The following is a 20,524-nucleotide window of genomic DNA, read 5'->3' as shown; positions in this document are numbered from 1 at the left end:
AAAGTCAACATTTGGTGTGACATCCATTTGTTGAAAAAACAACAACAACATAGTAGTAGTATCAAATTCAGTTTGAACAGTTTTATAAGGAAATGAGCTGCAGGTTTTACTGAGCATCTTGTCGAACCAGAAAGTTCTTCTGGACATGTTGACTGTCACACTTGCTTCTTCTTTTTTTTTTTTTCAGCAAACCCCAGCAGCCTTCATTTATTTTATTTTATTTTTGCCTGAAAATTGGCCTCTTATGTAATATACTGCTTTCTTTACTGACATACAAATATATATATATATATATATATATATATATATATATATATATATATATATATATATATATATATATATATATATATATATATATATATATATCTGTAACATTTAATTTTGTGCTGGAAAAGTAATGTTTAGAACTCTAAAATGTTTTTGTACAGATATGATAATGTAGTAGTCATCAATAAACAAACAAATAATCTATAACAAAGTGTGGACTAAAAGTAGGGTGTCTAAGAATTTTGTATATTGTACTTTCTAAAGTTTGAGATATTTTACAATAGGGTATGTGAATATTCTGATCCTTTAACAGAAGACAAAATTAATCATTGTAAACTAATAATTAGTATTTGAAACTTTATGGAAATTCAGTCAACAGGGGATCATGGGTTTATTATTCATAGGACAAAATGACAACCACAAAGAAATGTATCTGAATAAATTCAACTAGTTGTTAAATTAGTGTGAGTTAAGTTTAAGATGTTACTTCATTATCACAAGTAGCCTAATGCTCTGAAATAGTGCATGTTACTGTATTAATAGTAAATAGAACAATGAATGACTTCCAACATTTCTGTTGTAACTCTAGATTTTGTTCATCAAATAATAATAATTCTCATCTCATCTCATTATCTCTAGCCGCTTTATCCTGTTCTACAGGGTCGCAGGCAAGCTGGAGCCTATCCCAGCTGACTGCGGGCAAAAGGCGGGGTACACCCTGGACAAGTCGCCAGGTCATCACAGGGCTAAAAATATATACTACTACTACTAATAATAATAATAATATATAAAATCATGAAATAAAAATCAGTCCTGGGGACAGTGAGAGTATCAGAGCTCCTTTTCTTTGGTTCGTTTCAAACATTTTTCAGTTTGGCTTGCTTTATGTTTTGGATTGTTGTCCTATTACTGTATACACAAATTTAAGTTAGAACTTAGAGATTAGATTAGATAAGATAAAACTTGATTGATCCCTTTGGGAGGGTTCCCTTAGGGAAATTAAAATTCCAGCAGCATCATTACAGGATAAACAGAGAATAGAAAATAGAGAAAAAACTGCTAGATAAATTAAATTAAATATTTACATATACAAATATAAAAAAGAATAAGATATGGGGAACAAAAGAAAAATAAATAAATAAATAAATAAAGGGTGGCACGGTGGTGTAGTGGTTAGCGCTGTTGCCTCACAGCAAGAAGGTCCGGGTTCGAGCCCATGGCCGGCGAGGGCCTTTCTGTGCGGAGTTTGCATGTTCTCCCCGTGTCCACGTGGGTTTCCTCCGGGTGCTCCGGTTTCCCCCACAGTCCAAAGACATGCAGGTTAGGTTAACTGGTGACTCTAAATTGACCGTAGGTGTGAATGTGAGTGTGAATGGTTATCTGTGTCTATGTGTCAGCCCTGTGATGACCTGGCGACTTGTCCAGGGAGTACCCCGCCTTTCGCCTGTAGTCAGCTGGGATAGGCTCCAGCTTGCCTGCGACCCTGTAGAACAGGATAAAGCGGCTAGAGATAATGAGATGAGATGTGAGAGGGATTGCACATTGTCCAGTATTGCTTATTGTCCGGCTAGGCTACTGCTCCTTATTGGAATGATGATGATGATGATGATTGTTGTTGTTCTTCTTCTTCTTCAGATGCAACTATGAAAGCACAAGGGGATGCAAACTTTGACACTGAACTGATTGCTTGTCATTGAACCGTTTGACTTTGGGCCTTGAACATGGCAAATCTGAGTCGGAGTCCTGTAGTTTATACCGAATGGGTTTCATAATAGTCAAGTCCTGATAGATCAGCTCTCTCCTGATCAGTCAGAGAGAGAGAGAGAGAGAGAGAGAGAGAGAGAGAGATGTGAATTGTAAAGTAGCAGGGGAGGGCAGGCGGAGAAAAGGCGAGAGAGAAAGCGGCTGGCCTTTGTAGTCGGCTGAGGAATGCGGAAACGTCCCTGCTCTGTGTCAAACTCCTCCGGAGGGGGTCGAGGCAACATTCAGCCCAGCGTGGGAAAGCGACGGGCAGAGCGAGCTCACCGAGCAGCTCAGCGCACCGCACTCTCTCTCTCTCTCTCTCTCTCTCTGCTTAGATGGGAAAAACGCGTCGTGGGGTGAAGACGGACGGACGGTAGCCTCGCCGAGCTGAGGGTATAAGCAGCTCTGCTTGCACGCTCACTCAGGGCTTGGTTGGAGAAAGAAAAGAAAAGAAAAGAAAAGAAAAAGCAAGTGTCCGAGTTGAGCTCGGTGTGCCGGAGTGGCGCAGGCGCTGGAGCGGGGAGGATGGGGGGTTAAAGCGCTGCAGCAGCAGACTACCTGTGTGGCCTCGCTAGGACACTCCGGGATGTAGAAAGGGGGAGAGAATAATAATAATACAAACCCCCCGCTCCTGCTGCTTCTTTCTTGCAGTTTTCCTTTTAATCAACGTGAGCGTGATTTACATTTCACTGAGAAACCAAGAAGGTAAGTAACCCAGTCTATCATTTATTTATGTATGTATTTATTTATACAATTATTTTATTGCATTATGCTCCCCCCCCCCCCCCCCCCCCCCCCCCCCCCCGCCCTCCTTCCCTTCCTTGCATGTATTCTCAGACACATCTTTGCACACATCCTCAACCACATTTAATATATTTAATACACACCGGATTATTACACCGGAACAGCCGAGGAGTCTGCACGCGGAGCTCGCGAGCGTTTGGCCGCAGCGGTTTATTGATCCGGTGAACAATGAAATCAGTCGGCGGCAGCCACGTGCTCGGGGATTTCAGGGCGACGGAACGCACGAGCATCTTTGTCCAGCATCTCAGAACTTTATATCCGGTCCATTAAGAACTCCTCAGTGAGGTTTACCTCATTATCGCTGATGGTCGGTGTCTTGTTGTTTGTGTCACAGGGATAGTTTAATGTTTGTTTTTTTAATTGCTGAATGTGTAATCAATAGGGATTCATTTGCTTCATGATGAATTTATTGTGAGCTATACAGCTGGCATGTGATATATATATATATATATATATATATATATATATATATATATATATATATATATAGGCCAAACGCTCGCGCTGAACAGATGTTTGGACCCGAGACAGATGTGATGTTAAAGCGTAGCCTGTGCTCAACTCATTCATTGCTTTGCGCTTGCTCTCTCTACAGGCAACGCACGTGCAGAAACGGTGCTGACTCCCGGTCATCATGGCTTCGTGAAAGAGCCTCACCGGGTCCATTTTCGGGATTCCCCGGGGTAGGGCTGTATCCGAGCACAAAGACGCCCGTGCCAAGCAGACAGAGAGGGGGGAAAAGGATGGACAAAGAAGGTCTAAGCCAGCAGTACGAGCCCGTGGCTGAGATCGGAGAGGGGCGCATACGGGAAGGTGTATAAGGCGCGCGACCTGAAGAACGGACGCTTCGTGGCGCTGAAGCGGGTGCGCGTGCAGACCGAAGAGGAGGGCATGCCCCTGTCCACTATCCGCGAGGTGGCAGTACTGAGGCAGCTCGAATCTTTCGAGCACCCAAACGTGGTCAGGTAAAGAAGGGATGGGGATTTCTGCACTCTTGAAATTCAACTTTGTCAGAGTGGATCACAAAGCAGTTTAAACCAACCTGAATGTAGATTTGTATTTGATCTCATCTCATCTCATTATCTCTAGCCGCTTTATCCTGTTCTACAGGGTCGCAGGCAAGCTGGAGCCTATCCCAGCTGACTACGGGCGAAAGGCGGGGTACACCCTGGACAAGTCGCCAGGTCATCACAGGGCTGACACATAGACACAGACAACCATTCACACTCACATTCACACCTACGGTCAATTTAGAGTCACCAGTTAACCTAACCTGCATGTCTTTGGACTGTGGGGGAAACCGGAGCACCCGGAGGAAACCCACGCGGACACCATGCAAACTCCGCACAGAAAGGCCCTCGCCGGCCACGGGGCTCGAACCCGGACCTTCTTGCTGTGAGGCGACAGCGCTAACCACTACACCACCGTGCCACCCTAAGGCCCACAGTGGCAAGAAAAATCTCAGTCTAAAGAGGAAACCAATGACCATTCAAAAACCAAAACAAATATGGACGCTTGTTCAGTCCTGTCGAAATGAAGCCAAACTTCCTCCGCCATCTTGGAGGCAGAGTTTGCGCAGTAGGGACTTTCTGGTGCTGTCTAGAGCCAGAGTTTGCGCAGTAGAGATGGGGCCCACCCCCTTCTCCTAATACCAAGGGCCAGCGTTAGGGTGCATCAGTTGCCCCCTAAAAATGAAAAGTTTCTCCGATCATGATGCATTTTTGTTTTTATGTTCCTTTTGGTAAGAAAACACACTGGGTGAAATATTTTGACAAAATTCTAAAGTTTAATGGTGGCACCAGGAGCTCAAAGTTATAGAAAAAGCTGCTATTTTATGACTTTTATGACAAAATTTCGATCACTTTTCATGAAACATTATGGCATCTTATAGAGTATACCAAATATCTTAGATACTGTAGACAGTATGTCTAGAATGTCTAAAAATATTTGGAGGTTTATTTTAGGGTGTCGCTAGCGTTATCTATCAATGTTATAACCCTGGTTTTAAGCTTGCCGCCTATGCATATGCTAGCCCCTATTAAATGCAAATGTTCTTAACATGATCTCTGGGTCACAATAAATCAATAAATGGAGTCCAACATTATGATTCAAACCTTACGCGAAAACATAAAATAAGCATTTTTTTTGGCAAAAAATGAACCTCATGGTGCCACCATTAGACTTTTGAATATGGTCAAAAAATTTTACAGGATGTCTTTATTGGTGAAAAGGAAAACCCAAACAAAAATGCATCAGATTTTATGAAAGTGACGGCAACTGATGCACCCTAGCCAGCGTGTCATCAAGACTGTCGAGTACTTCATTCCAAATATCACGTTTCTTGTCAAAACTGTCTTTCTATCTACAGCGTATAATTTGAACAGTTAGTTTGTTTGATGTGGTTAGATAATATGTGCAGATATTAACATCGGGAAAACTATTCGAATTAGACGCTGTAGATGGAAAGACAGTTTTGACATGGGAAATCGGCAATTTTGTCAGTGAAACACGAGAGGTGCTACAGATTATACTGCAGCCAGCCAGCAGGGGAGCTAGACCTGTGATTGCTTCACTTTTTCGAAATGTTACGCGGTCCATGTTTCTTAGGACCCAGACTCAAAGGGAATCCATCCTTTTCTAGCATTATAAATGATTAGTTTACTATAAAGTCAAACAATAATTTGAAGTTGAAAGGATGTTCAGTATGAGCACCATGGTCTGTATGATTACGCAGCAGTCCTTAGGTACAAGTCTGTAGTATCCACATGAGAACAGCGTCCGCATTATTCACTGAAGAAAGGGTGAGACATGGGTATAAACTGCTGATCAAGGGTTGGGAAGTGCAAATCTTTGGGGTGTCTATGTAGGCCTGTCCACAGCAGCAGGGAGTGAGTCACAGGGCTTCATCAAGCAGGTCCAGAGGGCAACAACAACCACAGCAGTAAATATATAATTATATTTCATTGAATTAAAGCATTCAGATTGAGGCACAGATAGAAAAATGTACCAGTCTGTACCTTTCCTTGTGTCTGGAGTAGTACCCTGAAGGATACGTCTTTTGTGTCTTTAATGTGTATCTTTTACATGGTAGGCTAACGTGAATGTAGCATACATTTAAAATTGAGGTACATGATTGGTCCTTAAGGTATTTTTAATTAGCTTTTCGAATAACACTTTAAAGGTACATGACACACGCCATTCCCGATTAAAGATGCACACAAAAGGCACAAAAAGTCCAGTCTTGGGGGTACCACCCTAGTGACAAGGAAAGGTACAGTAACAACTGTGTAGGAATCTTAACTACAGTAGCACACTGATATTGGACTGCAATTCATCATTCAGGGATGACAACGGCTGAGCCACAGATTTCGCTAATCCACAGAAATGTCGAAAAAAATGCAGGAGCCACCTTAAAATGTTCAGCAACGTCTCAAGAAAGTAAAAGCTAAAACATTAGAAATTGTGTTGTTTGCACATCTCTGTGATTTAACGGAGGTTTAATGAGTTGTACAAGGATCTAACCAACGTGACCGAATACATAACACCTTTTTTTTGGACGCAGTTACCCTAAGTGACTGTTTAGCTCATTGTTTATTTGCTCAGAAGTGCCCCATGCACTCGCCCATTGCCTTGGACTACCCTCAGAGTAAATATCTTGCTATTAGTTCACTGTGAAGAGGTCCAAATGCATACCTTCTTTATGATATATGTCACATGCCATCTTGTACAGCACAGTCATCGTGTCCCCCCCCCATGATGATGGGCAATGGACAACTTCTTATTAATGCTTCAGGCATATAGGAAAGGACCAAAGACAACACAAGACTGACAGCATTAATAAAAAATTATATTTCTTTCACAGATACTTTCGTCCTGCCCAAACTAAAAGGTTTCACACATCTTCGTCCTTTCCCTGCTCTAAGGTATTTTAATCCTGATTATGAATTAATAAGTTAAATCAGGTCTGTTATAGCGGACAAATCAAACTGAAAACTGGTGGTGTCCAGGAACAGAGTCAGCCTGAATTGATAGTTACCTGTGTTGGCAGAAAAATACAATGCCAGATGGACTGATTTATTTAATGATAACCCAAAATGGTTCCTCATTTTTGTCCAGTTATAGCTTTTATTAACCTCTAGAAGAAACCTTTTTATTATACTGGATATGTTTGCAATCCAGGGGTGGCACGGTGGTGTAGTGGTTAGCGCTGTCGCCTCACAGCAAGAAGGTCCGGGTTCGAGCCCCGTGGCCGGCGAGGGCCTTTCTGTGCGGAGTTTGCATGTTGTCCGCGTGGGTTTGCTCCGGTTTCCCCCACAGTCCAAAGACATGCAGGTTAGGTTAACTGGTGACTCTAAGGCTACGTTTACATTAGACCGTATCTGTCTCGTTTTCTTCGCGTATGCACTGTCCGTTTACATTAAACCGCCTGGAAACGCTGGGAAACGGGAATCCGCCAGCGTCCACGTATTCAATCCAGATCGTGTCAGCTCCGGTGCTGTGTAAACATTCAGAATACGCGGATACGCTGTGCTGAGCTCTAGCTGGCGTCTCATTGGACAACGTCACTGTGACATCCACCTTCCTGATTTGCTGGCGTTGGTCATGTGACGTGACTGCTGAAAAACGGCGCGGACTTCTGCCTTGTATCACCTTTCATTAAAGAGTATAAAAGTATGAAAATACTGCAAATACTGATGCAAATACTGCCCATTGTGTAGTTATGATTGTCTTTAGGCTTGCCATCCTTCCACTTGCAAGTGGTAAGTGATGTGCGCTGGGATCACACACACAGCGGCTCAGTCCCGAATCACAGCTTGTTCACTTCACTCGCGCGCTCTGTGAGCTGCGCAGGGCCGGAGTGCGCACCCTCCAGAGGGCACTCGCTGTTCAGGGCGGAGTGATTTGGAGCGCAGGATGCCTGCGGAGCCGAGCGTATCCGTGTATTGGTATTGCTGTGTGCACGCAAATCGTGTATTGGTGTTGCTGTGTGCACACTAATCGTTTTAAAAACGTTAATCTGATGATCCGCTGATACGGTCTAATGTAAACATGGGCTAAATTGACCATAGGTGTGAATGTGAGTGTGAATGGTTGTCTGTGTCTATGTGTCAGCCCTGTGATGACCTGGTGACTTGTCCAGGGTGTACCCCGCCTTTCGCCCGTAGTCAGCTGGGATAGGCTCCAGCTTGCCTGCGACCCTGTAGAACAGGATAAAGCGGCTAGAGATAATGAGATGAGATGAGATGTTTGCAATCCATTGGAGTTACAAGTAATTGGTATCGTGTTCTTGACTAAATGTCAACATTTTTTAAACCTCAGCTTTGTGATGTTTGCATTGACATGCCACAAAATGTAATTGCAGTATGCCTTGGAAGAAAAAAACAAAAAAACAATACAAAACATTTGCTGTCACATGCTGGTGATGAATTCTTAAAATGGGCTTGCATTATTTTGACTCAATAATTCACTTCATTTGTTCATAATAATAGATTCTATATCACTGCCTTACCATTTTTCAGAGATGGAGAGGCATAGCCAATCATTTTTCCAGAATATTCACTTTTAAAATTTTAAATAGTCAAACATACCTTGGTTAGAGATGGATATATATATATATATATATATATATATATATATATATATATATATATATATATATATATATATGAGATCTCATATTTTTTCACCAATTTTGTCTGAGACTCTGCCATATTATGCAATGGATGTTGCATTTACTGTTAAAAATAAAAAGGGGGGAAGTAAAAACAAAGATGTTTTCAGGCTACACACTAAAGTACTCTGTCTCTGATGTAAAGCAGCATGTGGAACAAGGAAACCTAGTCTGCCGTATATTCAGGGCCTCGTGTAGTTACAGGCTAGTCTTAGATGTTTCACATGAGAACTTTATTTTTTCCATATGTTCTATATCATTTGAGAGGCTCCATTGTAAAGGAAAAAATTTGGATTCCATTAGAAGAATGGAAGAAACTTAATCAGTGACATCATAGGAATGTGCTGCTTTCCAGGATTTTTAACATAATATATAATATATAAGGCTTGGTTTGGCCTACTGGTTACAACTAAAATACTTGAATTTTGTCCATGTTTATTTTCGTACTTGATATTTGTCACTTTGCAGTCAGATATATAGCTGTGCATTGTTTTCACCCTGAACATACACCAATCAGCCATAACATTAAAACCATCTGCCTAATATTGTGTAGGTCCCCCTTGTACCACCAAAACAGCTCTGACCCATCAAGGCATGGACTCCACAAGACCTCTGAAGGTGTGCTGTGGTATTTGGCACCAAGACATTAGCAGCAGATCCTTTAAAGGAACAGTCCACCGTACTTCCATAATGAAATATGCTCTTATCTGAATTGAGACGAGCTGCTCCGTACCTGTCCGAGCTTTGCGCGACCTCTCAGTCAGTCAGACGCGCTGTCACTCCTGTTAGCAATGTAGCTAGGCTCAGTATGGCCAATGGTATTTTTTGGGGCTGTAGTTAGATGCGACCAAACTCTTCTGCGTTTTTCCTGTTTACATAGGTTTATATGACCAGTGATATGAAACAAGTTCAGTTACACAAATTGAAACGTAGCGATTTTCTATGCTATGGAAAGTCCGCACTATAATGACAGGCGTACTAACACCTTCTGCGCGCTTCGACAGCGCATTGATATCTGAGCTCCGTATCGGTGCGCTGCCGAAGCGCGCAGAAGGTGTTAGTACGCCTGTCATTATAGTGCGGACTTTCCATAGCATAGAAAATCGCTACGTTTCAATTTTTTTAACTGAACTTGTTTCATATCACTGGTCATATAAACCTATGTAAACAGGAAAAACGCGGAAGAGTTTGGTCGCATCTAACTACAGCCCCAAAAAATACCATTGGCCATACTGAGCCTAGCTACATTGCTAACAGGAGTGACAGCGCGTCTGACTGCGTCTGACTGACTGGGAGGTCGCGCAAAGCTCGGAGAGGTACGGAGCAGCTCGTCTCAATTCAGATAAGAGCATATTTCATTATGGAAGTACGGTGGACTGTTCCTTTAAGTCCTGTCAGTTGCGAGGTGGGGCCTCTGTGGGTTGGACTTTTTTCCCCAGGACATCTACAGATGCTCTATCGGATTGAGATCTGGGGAATTTTGGTGTCATTAGAATGAGATAATAGATGTTTTTACTTCACCTGTCAGTGGTTTTAATGTTATGGTTGATTGGTGTATAACAAATGTTATATCATTTCTTCAGTAGTTAGTTACTAGGGTAAATTAGATTAAATTCATATTCGATTTTGGGCACAAATGTATCATCCAATGTTCAGCCATCACTATGATGAGACATTCTGGTATGTCCTTGAGTTAACGTGGCACATCACACATGTTAAAGGTGCTGAGATTGGAATGTTTTGAGACCTTTCAATCTTGACTGGGAAAATTCGATGTTTTTTTTCATGCTAATTCTTACTGACCTTTTCTAATTTACAGACATATATGCTGTATTGCTTCATCTTATTTGCAGAAGGATATTGCCTATGCTGGTTATCCATTGTATTACTTAACTGTTTTCTCCACACCAGATGCAATATGTCAAATCTAGGGCAATTCAATTCATACCGAGATGAGATGAGTTTGATTAGAAAAAACCCCATCGCTGTTCAAAGATCATTATTAAAAGGGTTGTGACATTACAATGCTTTAGGGAAACTGTGCTCTGTATTGCTGTATTATTTTTCATTATGTTACCAAGTAAGGTACAGAAATAAATGCAGCGAAAGTCGTATGTTTGAATGTGTACATTATGATATGTTTTCTTATGTCATTCCTCTAGGTTGTTTGATGTCTGTACAGTTTCTAGAAATGATCGGGAGACCAAACTGACACTCGTCTTTGAGCATGTGGACCAAGACTTGACCACATACCTAGAAAAAGCACCTGATCCAGGAGTGCCACCTGAAACCATAAAGGTACTCAAAAGCTGATAATTTGAAAATCGGTATAAGGTTAAATAGCAGCAGCAGATTCTTGATATCACTTATAAAAAGGACTTATAGAGCTGAGGACAAAGGTTTACATGCGTCTGCACTAAAGACATTTAAACTCAATTTTTAACAACACACATTTGATGTTACCATACATTTCCTGTGCTAAGTCAGTTAGGACATCTACTCTCTTTTCACAAGAGGTCATTTCAAAATAATAGCTAAGAGTCTGATTGATTTGAACTTTTATGTACTATATCAGACTTTCAATAGGTCAAAAGGTTAAAACAGTTTTTTATTCGTCACATGCACACTTCAAGCACAGTGAAATTCGTCCTCTGCATTTAACCCATCTGAAGCAGTGAACACACGTACACACTCAGAACAGTGGGCAGCCACACCAGAGCTCCCGGGGAGCAGTCAGGGGTCAGGTACCTTGCTCAAGGGCACCTCAGCCCAAGGCCGCCCCACGTCAACCTAACTGCATGTCTTTGGATTGTGGGGGAAACCGGAGCACCTGGAGGAAACCCACGCAGACACGGGGAGAACATGCAAACTCCACACAGAAAGGCCCTCGCCGGCCACTGGGTTCGAACCCGGAACCTTAGACATACTTGTTAGTATGTTATGCCATTACCTTTTAATTGCTTGTACTTGGATCAAAAGCTTGGGGTAGCCTTCCACAAGCTTCTCACAATACTTCATTAATTGTGCTTCTAATTAAAAAGAATTTTAGCCCATTGCTTCTGACAGATCTGGTGTAACTCAGTCAGGTTTGTTGGCCTCCTTGCTGGGACATGCTTTTTCAGTTCAGTCCACAAAGTTTCTATGGGATTCAGGTTAGGCTTGTTGTCTCTAAGCCACTTTGTCACAACTTTCCCATACAGGTAAAATATGTATTTGAAATATATATTAATGAGCATGTTTGAAATATATTTATTTATTCTATCCACATTCACTGGATATGAGCAATCGCATGCTCTGATTGGCTATCAGTTCATATACCATGAGGAGAAAAACAAAATTGCGGAGCGTGTTGCTGAACCAACCGAGGATGAAATAAAAACTCTATTCAAAAACAAAACCCCCAAAATTATCAAGTATTTAAAAGAAACAGAAATAGCTAAAAGAATATAGTCCCCCACCAATATCTTGTGTTCCACACTCCAGCCCAATTGGTGGCGCTAATGCACCTTTAAGTCGGTTTGCCAACTGCCAAAAATCCCTAAAGTAGAAGAAGGCCCAAAAAAACGCAAAAAAAAGCAACAAAATTTGGAATGAAAGTATTTGATGGTAAGAACGTATCTTTTTAAAAAAAATTTCCAGAATTATTATTATTGCATTTTCCACAAATTGCTACTGTCATTTCGCCGGTTTGTTTACATTCTAAGCGGAAATTATTTTGTCATGCTTTTTTGTATGAAGTTTTTATTTATCAAATTTGCAACAAATAAAAATGCTCTGTTTTTCAAAATCCAGTGAATGTGTATAGAATAAAACAGTTATTCCACTCAGTCTCGTGGTGCATGGCTTATAGCCAACTCGGCGCTATATGCCTTGTTGGCTATCAGCTCATATACAACTCGATTTCATGGAATAACTGTTAAATGTTCAATATTGCCCCAATAAATATATTGTTAGTGAAATATGTCAATATATTTACTATGTCAATATACTAATTAACCCTAACCCTAAGTGCTCCTGAGACTTAAACATATACAGTTGAAGAAAGACTTTAGTCAGTTACAGTCAGCTAAAAATATCATGACCACATATTTTGTCTTCAATTCATTCTCTATACTACTTATCCATTGTGGTTTGTGGGTGAGCTGAAGCCAATCCCAACTCATATTCGGCAAGTGGCAGGGTACACCCTGAACTGTCATGGGGCTAACAGCCATTTACACTCTCATTTACTCCTATGAAGAAGAAACCTTTATTTGTCACATGCATACTTCAAGCACAGTGAGATTCATCCTCTACATTTAACCCATCTGAAGCAGTGAACACACACACACACACACACACACACACACACCCAGAGCAGTGGGCAGCCATACTACACTGCCCGGGGAGCAGTCAGGGGTTAGGTACAGTGGTATGCAAAAGTTTGGGCACCCCTGGTCAAAATTACTGTTACTGTGAACAGTCAAGCAAGTTGAAGATGAAATGATCTCCAAAAGGCAAAAAGTTAAAGATGACTCATTCCCTTTATATTTTAAGCAAAAACAATTTTTTATTTTCATCCTTTACATTTTCAAAATGACAAAAAAGGAAAAGGGCCCGAAGCAAAAGCTTGGGCACCCTGCATGGTTAGTACCTAGTAGCACCCCCTTTGGCAAGTATAACAGCTCGTAAACGCTTTTTGTAGCCAGCCAAGAGTCCTTCAATTCTTGTTTGAGGAATTTTCATCCATTCTTCCTTGCAAAAGTCTTCCAGTTCTGAGAAATTCCTGGGCCGTCTTGCATGCACTGCTCTTTTGAGGTCTATCTACAGATTTTCAATGATGTTCAGATCAGGGGACTGTGAGGGCCATGGTAAAACCTTCAGCTTGCGCCTCTTGAGGGAGTCTATTGTGGATTTTGAGGTGTGTTTAGGATTATTATCCATTTGTAGAAGCCATCCTCTTTTCAACTTCAGCTTTTTTACAGATGGGGTTATGTTTGCTTCCAGAATTTGCTGGAATTTCATTGAATCCATTCTTCCCTCTACTTGTGAAATGTTTCCCGTGCCATTGGCTGCAACACGACCCCAAAGCATGATTGATCCACCCCCCATGCTTAACGGTTGGAGAGGTGTTCTTTTCATGAAATTCTGTGCCCTTTTTTCTCCAAACATACCTTTGCTTGTTGCTGCCAAAAAGTTCCATTTTAACCTTATCGGTCCACAGGACTTGTTTCCAAAATGCATCAGGCTTGTTTAGATGTTCTTTTGCAAACTTCTGATGCTGAATTTTGTGGTGAGGAGGCAGGAGAGGTTTTCTTCTGATGACTCTTCCATGAAGGCCATATTTGTGCAGGTGTCGCTGAACAGTAGAACAATGTACCACAACTCCAGAGTCTGCTAAATCTTCCTGAAGGTCTTTTGCAGTCAAGCGGGGGTTCTGATTTGCCTTTCTAGCAGTCCTACGAGCAGCTCTCTCTGAAAATTTTCCTGGTCTTCCAGACCTTATCTTGACCTTCACTGTTCATGTTAACTGCCATTTCTTAATCACATTTCGAACTGAGGAAATGGCAACCTGAAAATGTTTTGCTATCTTCTTATAGCTTTCTCCTGCTTTGTGGACCTCAGCCATTTTCATTTTCAGAGTGGTAGGAAACTGCTTAGAAGAACCCATGGCTGCTGATTTTTGGGACTAGGTTAGAGGAGCCTGGGTATTTATAAAGCTTTGAAATTTGCGTCACCTGGCCTTTCCTAACGATGAATGTGAACAAGCCATAACCCTAACAAACTAATTAAGGTCTGAGACCTTGGTCAATCAACCCTGCGATGACCTGGCGACTTGTCCAGGGTGTACCCCGCCTCTCGCCCATAGTCAGCTGGGATAGGCTCCAGCTCGCCTGCAACCCTGTAGAACAGGATAAGCGGCTACAGATAATGGATGGATGAACCTTGGTCAAAGTGATCTGAGTGCTCAAATCTCCTAGGGTTCCCATACTTTTGCAAGTTACTCCTTTCCTTTTTTCACTCTAAAATTGTAGAAAACCAAAATAATACCGATATTGCTTAAAATGTTGAAAAGTGTGTTTCATCTTTAACTTCATGTCATCTTCAACTTGCTTAACTGTTCACAGTAATTTTGACCAGGGGTGCCCAAACTTTTGCATACCACTGTACCTTGCTCAAGGGCACTTCAGCCCTAACTGCATGTCTTTGCATGTCATGCTGTGGGGGAAACTGGAGCAGACCCACGCAGAACATGCAAACTCCACACAGAAAGGCCCCCGCCAGCCGATGGGATCGAACCCAGAAACTTCTTGCTGTGAGGCAACAGTGCTAACCACTACACCACCGTGCCGCCCAGCAATTTTGAGTAGCCAGTTGACCTAACCCACATGTTTTAGGACTACAGGATGTGGAGAAACTCCACACCGAAAGGTCCTTGACCAACCAGCTGGTTCAAACCTGGAACCTGCTTTCTGTGAAACAACAGTGATAACCACTGCACCACTATGCTGCAATGTTTTGTCTAATATTTTGCATTTCATGTCATAAATCTGAATATATTTTCAATATGTTTCACCTGTACCGTCATTTAATTTATGTTTCAAAATATATTTCAAAATTGAGTATATGTGAACAACAATGCAAACATTTTATTTCAGTGTCTTTACAATATATTCCATACATATTTTTGACACTTTAAAATATATTTCAATACATTTTTTTCTGTATGGGTTGGAGGTATGCTTAGGAACCCTGCACTGATGGCAGACCTGGTTGTGGCCAAGTTTTAACTTTCTGGCTGTATTGAGGTATTGCTTCAGTACTTCTAGATAATCCTCCTTCCTCATGATGCCATCTATTTTCTGATGAGCACCAGTCCCTTTTCCAGCAAAATGACCCCAACTATTGATGTTGCCACGCCGTTGTTTAATAGTTGGAATGGTGTTCTTCAGATTAAAAGCCTCAGCCTATCTGCTCATATAAAACGCTGATCATTATGGCCAAACGGTTCAGTTTTTGTTTCATCTGACCAGTGAACACCCCTCCAAAAGGCTGGGGATTGCCTGCAAACTTCATTCCGGCTTCTTATGCTGGTCTTGGAGTAGGGGCTTCTTCCTTGCATGACTTCGTTTCAGGCCATGGCAATGCAATTAATGGTGGATGTACATATTTGGTACCTGATTCCTTCAACTCTTTCACCAGTTCCTTTGTTGTTGTCTTGGGGTTCAATTGAACCTTTGGGACTAAGTTCATTCATCCTATGAAGTTGCCACTTCCCTGAACAATGCAGTGTCTGTGTGGTCCCAAAATTTTTATGTTTATTTACAGATGCTTGTGGTACCTTGTTTGGACTTCTATGGTAGGCCTGTTACAGCCACAGATGTACTCCTAATTAACAACTAATTATAACATTTGGCTAGTCAGAAGCATCTGAAGTCAACCACTTGCCTGTGCAGGGTCATGGGCAAGCTGGAGCCTATCCCAGCTGACTATGGGCGAGACGCGGAGTACACCCTGGACAAGTCACCAGATCATCACAGGGCTGACACATAGAGACAAACAACCATTCACACCTACAGTCAACTTAGAGCCATCGGTTAACATAACCTGCACATCTTTGGACTGTGAGGGAAACCGGAGCGACCCGTGACACAGGGAGAACATGCAAACTCCACACAGAAAGGCCCCTGTCAGCCACTGGGCTCAAACCCAGAACCTTCTTGCTGTGAGGCAACAGTGCTAACCACTACACCACCGTGCCACCCCACTGAAAGCCAGATATAGTGAATTAAAACTGAAATAAATTTGCCTCTAACTGATTGTTTTAAAAATGCCTCTGATGTGAACAAAATAGATACTTTAACTGATTTGTCAAAAGGAATGTATGGTAACATGAAATGTGTGGAGTTGTGAAAAAACAGATTCAATATCTTTAGAGTAGGTAGGTGTACGTAAACCTTTGGCCTCAATTGAATTGACCTCTGCTTTATTAGCTGATTCAGAGCACCTCGTGCACTTTTACTAATATGACTTATGTGTATTACACGGAGAAAACGTCCGTGTTTTTTGGATTTCCACTTTGAGGCCTGTGAATGAGAATATAAATGGAGTCTTTTGGCATGCTTTAAAGAAGCAGATGGAGGATGGAACTCTCTAAGATTAGGGTGAGGCCTGGCCTTTTGATGGGCAGTGCATGTGGTAGATGGGCTTCTAATTAAAGAGCTGGGCCCTTGTGTGCGCCTCTATTTTCATTCAGCTCTGGCTTTCACTGAAGACTAGCCAGAGGAATGTTGTTCAGAGTGTGTGTGTATGTGTGGTTTTGTCTGCAGTGGCCCTCTCAGTTGCTCGCTTTTTGTTGTGAATAGAGAAACTGAATGTAGGAGGCTTCTGTAAGGGGCAGTAAGTAAGCGATCCTTATGTACCGTGGATATACTTTTCATTAGTTCACAGATAATCCTTTAAGGCCAGCATTGTCAAAGTTCTCTTACCACTTTCTAAAATGCTGAATATCCAATGGAAATGCTGGATATTTTTTTTTCCCTGCGTACCTCCTTTTTCATCAGTCCCCTTCCCACCCACTAGTCTTACAAATCCATTTATCTTATTTGCCTGCTTGCGCCCAGAGGATATGATACATTACATCCTGAAACGAGATATATCTTCTCTTCAATTGTGTTGGCTTTTACTGAAAACAGACATTTTAAAAGTGCATATTTATATGTAAAGGGTTTCCTAGTTTTTCTATCCATATAAAGTAAAATCTTTTGAGATACGTCAATTTTGATCATATTTTGTGGTACGTCATCCACTGGACCTTAATCATAGTGTGCTGGCATTTTTTATCAGTCAGAAGCATTGCTGAAATTATTCAGAAAATGACTCAACAGCATATCTTGCTGCTGATCAGCCATTTATGAAAGCATGGTTTCATGACATCTTGCAAGACTTTGGGGAGAAAAGTGCAAAGCAAATGGACTCATATTTTTGAGAAGAGAATTGCCATGCGATACAGACTGCAAATCTGATTCCATTTATCCACTGGTGAAACATTTCCATCCTGATGGGAGCAGTCTCTTCCAAGATGAACACAGGGTATCCCCTCTATCCACAGGGTATGATGGTTCACTGAATTGTCGTTTAATTTTTCACCCACAATTAAAATACAAACAGGTCACAAAAGTGAATCAAGCTTACAAAAGAAGTTTGTGGAAAGTCTTGAGCGTCTCACACATAGCTTGTATTCAGTTTTCATTTTCTTGGGCAAATTGGACGTCTCATCAGAACATGAAATAATGGACATCAGGGACAGATGATAGGCTCTAGTGCAGTATTGCTAAAGACCCCCAACAACTTCATTTACTCTTGCCCTCCCAGAAAGACACCAGATTGCAGAGCTCCCAGCTCCCCTCTCCTTTCTATCCACTCCAAATCCCCCATTCTGTCCACTCCTGCCCCATTTTGGACCCACCACATGCTAATTGATGAAAAAGGCCCCAGGAATCAAACGGGCTGGAAGGACATCAAGCAGCTGGTGTTGTGTTGGCAAGTCCGGCCGGCCATTCCAGGCTTAGCGTCTTTCTGAGGCTTGTCTCCGCCCCATAAAGGGGAGCCTAATGAAGCATGGGGAGGGAATTACAACTAATGCTAACTGGCAGATGTCTTGCATTATGCCAGGCTACAATAAACAATATGGCTGCCTCTCATGAATTAGCATGAGAATGGGGAGTGCCTTCTGGAGGCTCTGTTTTGACTGCTGTTTTTTTAAGGAGACTGTGGGTTTTTTTTGTCTCTTCTCTTTTTTTCTAAGTACTCTGTCCATGTCCTTTGCAAATGAGGTGCTGTTGAGGACAGGTGTAGTGTTTGTCCTGGGTGTTTGAGGTTGATGCTGTTGCTTGCTTAAGTAGATGGTTTTAAGCTGTAATCTGGTTTTCTCACTATGAGTTAATGCTACATAATGAAATGCACTCAGTGGCACTTCTATAACTTTTAAATTCAGCCTCTTGAATTGCACTCTGGAAGACAAGGAGAGGTTTTCTTAAGCCACTTAACAGGTGTTACATGGGATAAGGTTCCGCCTGTTATTCTGCTATTAGATATATTGTTATTTTCATTCATCCTATTCAATTGACATGAAGTAAACAGGTCAATGGTATTAACCCTTTAATTGTGCAATCTCAGTAGACTCAGTACAGTTTAGGTTAACTCATCTGAGACAAAAAAAAGAGGGCTGTGGGGTGAGTGTTTGTTTTGTCCTTGGGTCATTATGCTTGAGGAAATGTGGCAATATGGCTTGAAGCCAAAGCAGAGTAACTGATGAGGCATAATGCCGTTGCGCTAGCCTGCCTGTGCTATGGCGGCTCTGGTAGGCCATGGCTGGATGGGCATTTAGAAAGGGGCCCTTGTTTATGCTGGCCACCATTCACCCTGGCCTCACCCTCATACACACGTTCATTTGGCTTTAGCTTCCTTTATCCGCATTATCAGAGGCCCCGTCCCCTTCCCCGGCATGACCAGATCTGTGCCGTTTGCAAATGTTTTCTGCTTGAGTGTGCATACTATTGTGTCAGTGCGTTTAATCACTTACCAGCTGGTTGGGGACTGAATGGGGTGGTGGGCTCAGATCCATGTCACTTGTGAGGTCTTGGAGGCAGGTTTTTCCAGGGCTGCCATCGCTCAATGCCTCTAGTTTGGGGATAATTCTTGCAACAACTGGTCACTTGCTTTTTCTAAACCCTTTCCCATTTGTCAGACACCTTTTCTTATTGACTATCGGGCCAGCTCCAAAAGCTTCCATGGCTGTAGTTTTTTTTTTTTTTTCATGCTGTTGTGTAAGTTAGACCAGAGGAAATGGCAGTTAAGCCATTTTCTCTCATTTCATAGGTGTTAAGGCTTGCTTTCTGCCTGGCCGTCAAACTGAACAAGTGCTTGAGAGACAGCTGCAGGGAAGTGGAGGCCCAGCAGAACAGGACTTTAAAGTAACATGTCTTTCCGGCCCTGCATCAATGTCAGTTAACAACATCTGCCACGCTCCAGATTTAAACGGCCCCACTCACTTTTTCCTCCTCCAAGCCAAAAGAGCCCTGCTATCAACAGTGCTATATTATGTCTTTTAGAATTTCCTTCCTTTCTCATTCATTGATTTCCTTTACCCTCTCGTTAGCCTTGTACTCATCCGTGAAGCAATGTTGAGATATCTGGACCAGAGATATTTGGGAATAGCTGGGTTTTCTATGCTTTTCAGGATATGATGTACCAGTTGCTGCAGGGGTTGGACTTCCTCCATTCACACCGTGTGGTTCACCGAGACCTGAAGCCTCAGAACATTCTGGTCACCAGTGGAGGACAGATCAAACTGGCAGACTTTGGTCTGGCACGCATATACAGTTTTCAGATGGCGCTTACTTCAGTGGTGAGTCAGCTTGGCAATTCCTTGCCCTCTTTTCATGGTTGCTGTATGCACTTTTACCTTGGAAAAATACAGCCCAAGAATGTGAGCTACACAGCACATTTATCAATTCAGATTTACGTACATTCACAAAACATACAGAGGGTATGTTGATATCCAAAACTTATTGCAACATCCATGGTAAAAATGGGACCAGATGATAAAACATGCTTTAAAAAAAAGGATTTTAGCAGGCATATTTGAAACATTTGTAGAAACATATCACCAATTTATTCTATCTGCATTCACTGGATATGAGCAATCGTGCACTCTGATTGGCTAGTCTACTACTAGGATATCAGCTCATATACCGTGAGTAGAGAAAAACAAAATGGTGGCTTTGGTATCAAGTATTTAAAAGAAACAGAAATAGCTAAAAGAATATAGGTTTTTGTTTCCCCCCCAATATCTCCTGTTCCACACTTCAGACTAGTCGGTGGTGGTAATGCACCTTTTAAGTTGGCTTGCTAACCACCACCAAAAAAAAACCCCACAAAAGAAGAAGAACAACAACAACAAAATGGCGTAGCACGTTGCTGAATCGACTGAGGACGAAATAAAAACTTTACTTGAAAACACAACCTCCTAAAAAATACAAAAAAAGCAACAGA

The 20,524-nt window shown here is 41.9% G+C and overlaps 1 protein-coding gene across 1 annotated transcript in view; it reads left to right on the top strand.

Moving 5' to 3' along the window:
• Window positions 1-2,127: 2,127 nt before the first annotated feature.
• The window catches only part of cdk6 (cyclin dependent kinase 6), a 59,373-nt gene continuing 40,976 nt past the window's right edge, over window positions 2,128-20,524 (top strand). The window contains 5 exon segments of the mRNA XM_060942759.1: window positions 2,128-2,718; window positions 3,413-3,614; window positions 3,616-3,782; window positions 10,651-10,786; window positions 19,710-19,877. Coding sequence (XP_060798742.1) covers window positions 3,561-3,614; window positions 3,616-3,782; window positions 10,651-10,786; window positions 19,710-19,877 — 525 coding nt within the window. The 5' untranslated portion in view covers window positions 2,128-2,718; window positions 3,413-3,560.

The sequence above is a fragment of the Neoarius graeffei genome, chromosome 16 (genome assembly GCF_027579695.1).
Source record: "Neoarius graeffei isolate fNeoGra1 chromosome 16, fNeoGra1.pri, whole genome shotgun sequence".
NCBI lineage: Eukaryota > Metazoa > Chordata > Actinopteri > Siluriformes > Ariidae > Neoarius > Neoarius graeffei.
The sequence above is the reverse complement of the archived record's forward strand: the minus strand, read 5'-3'. Positions and strand labels throughout refer to the sequence as shown.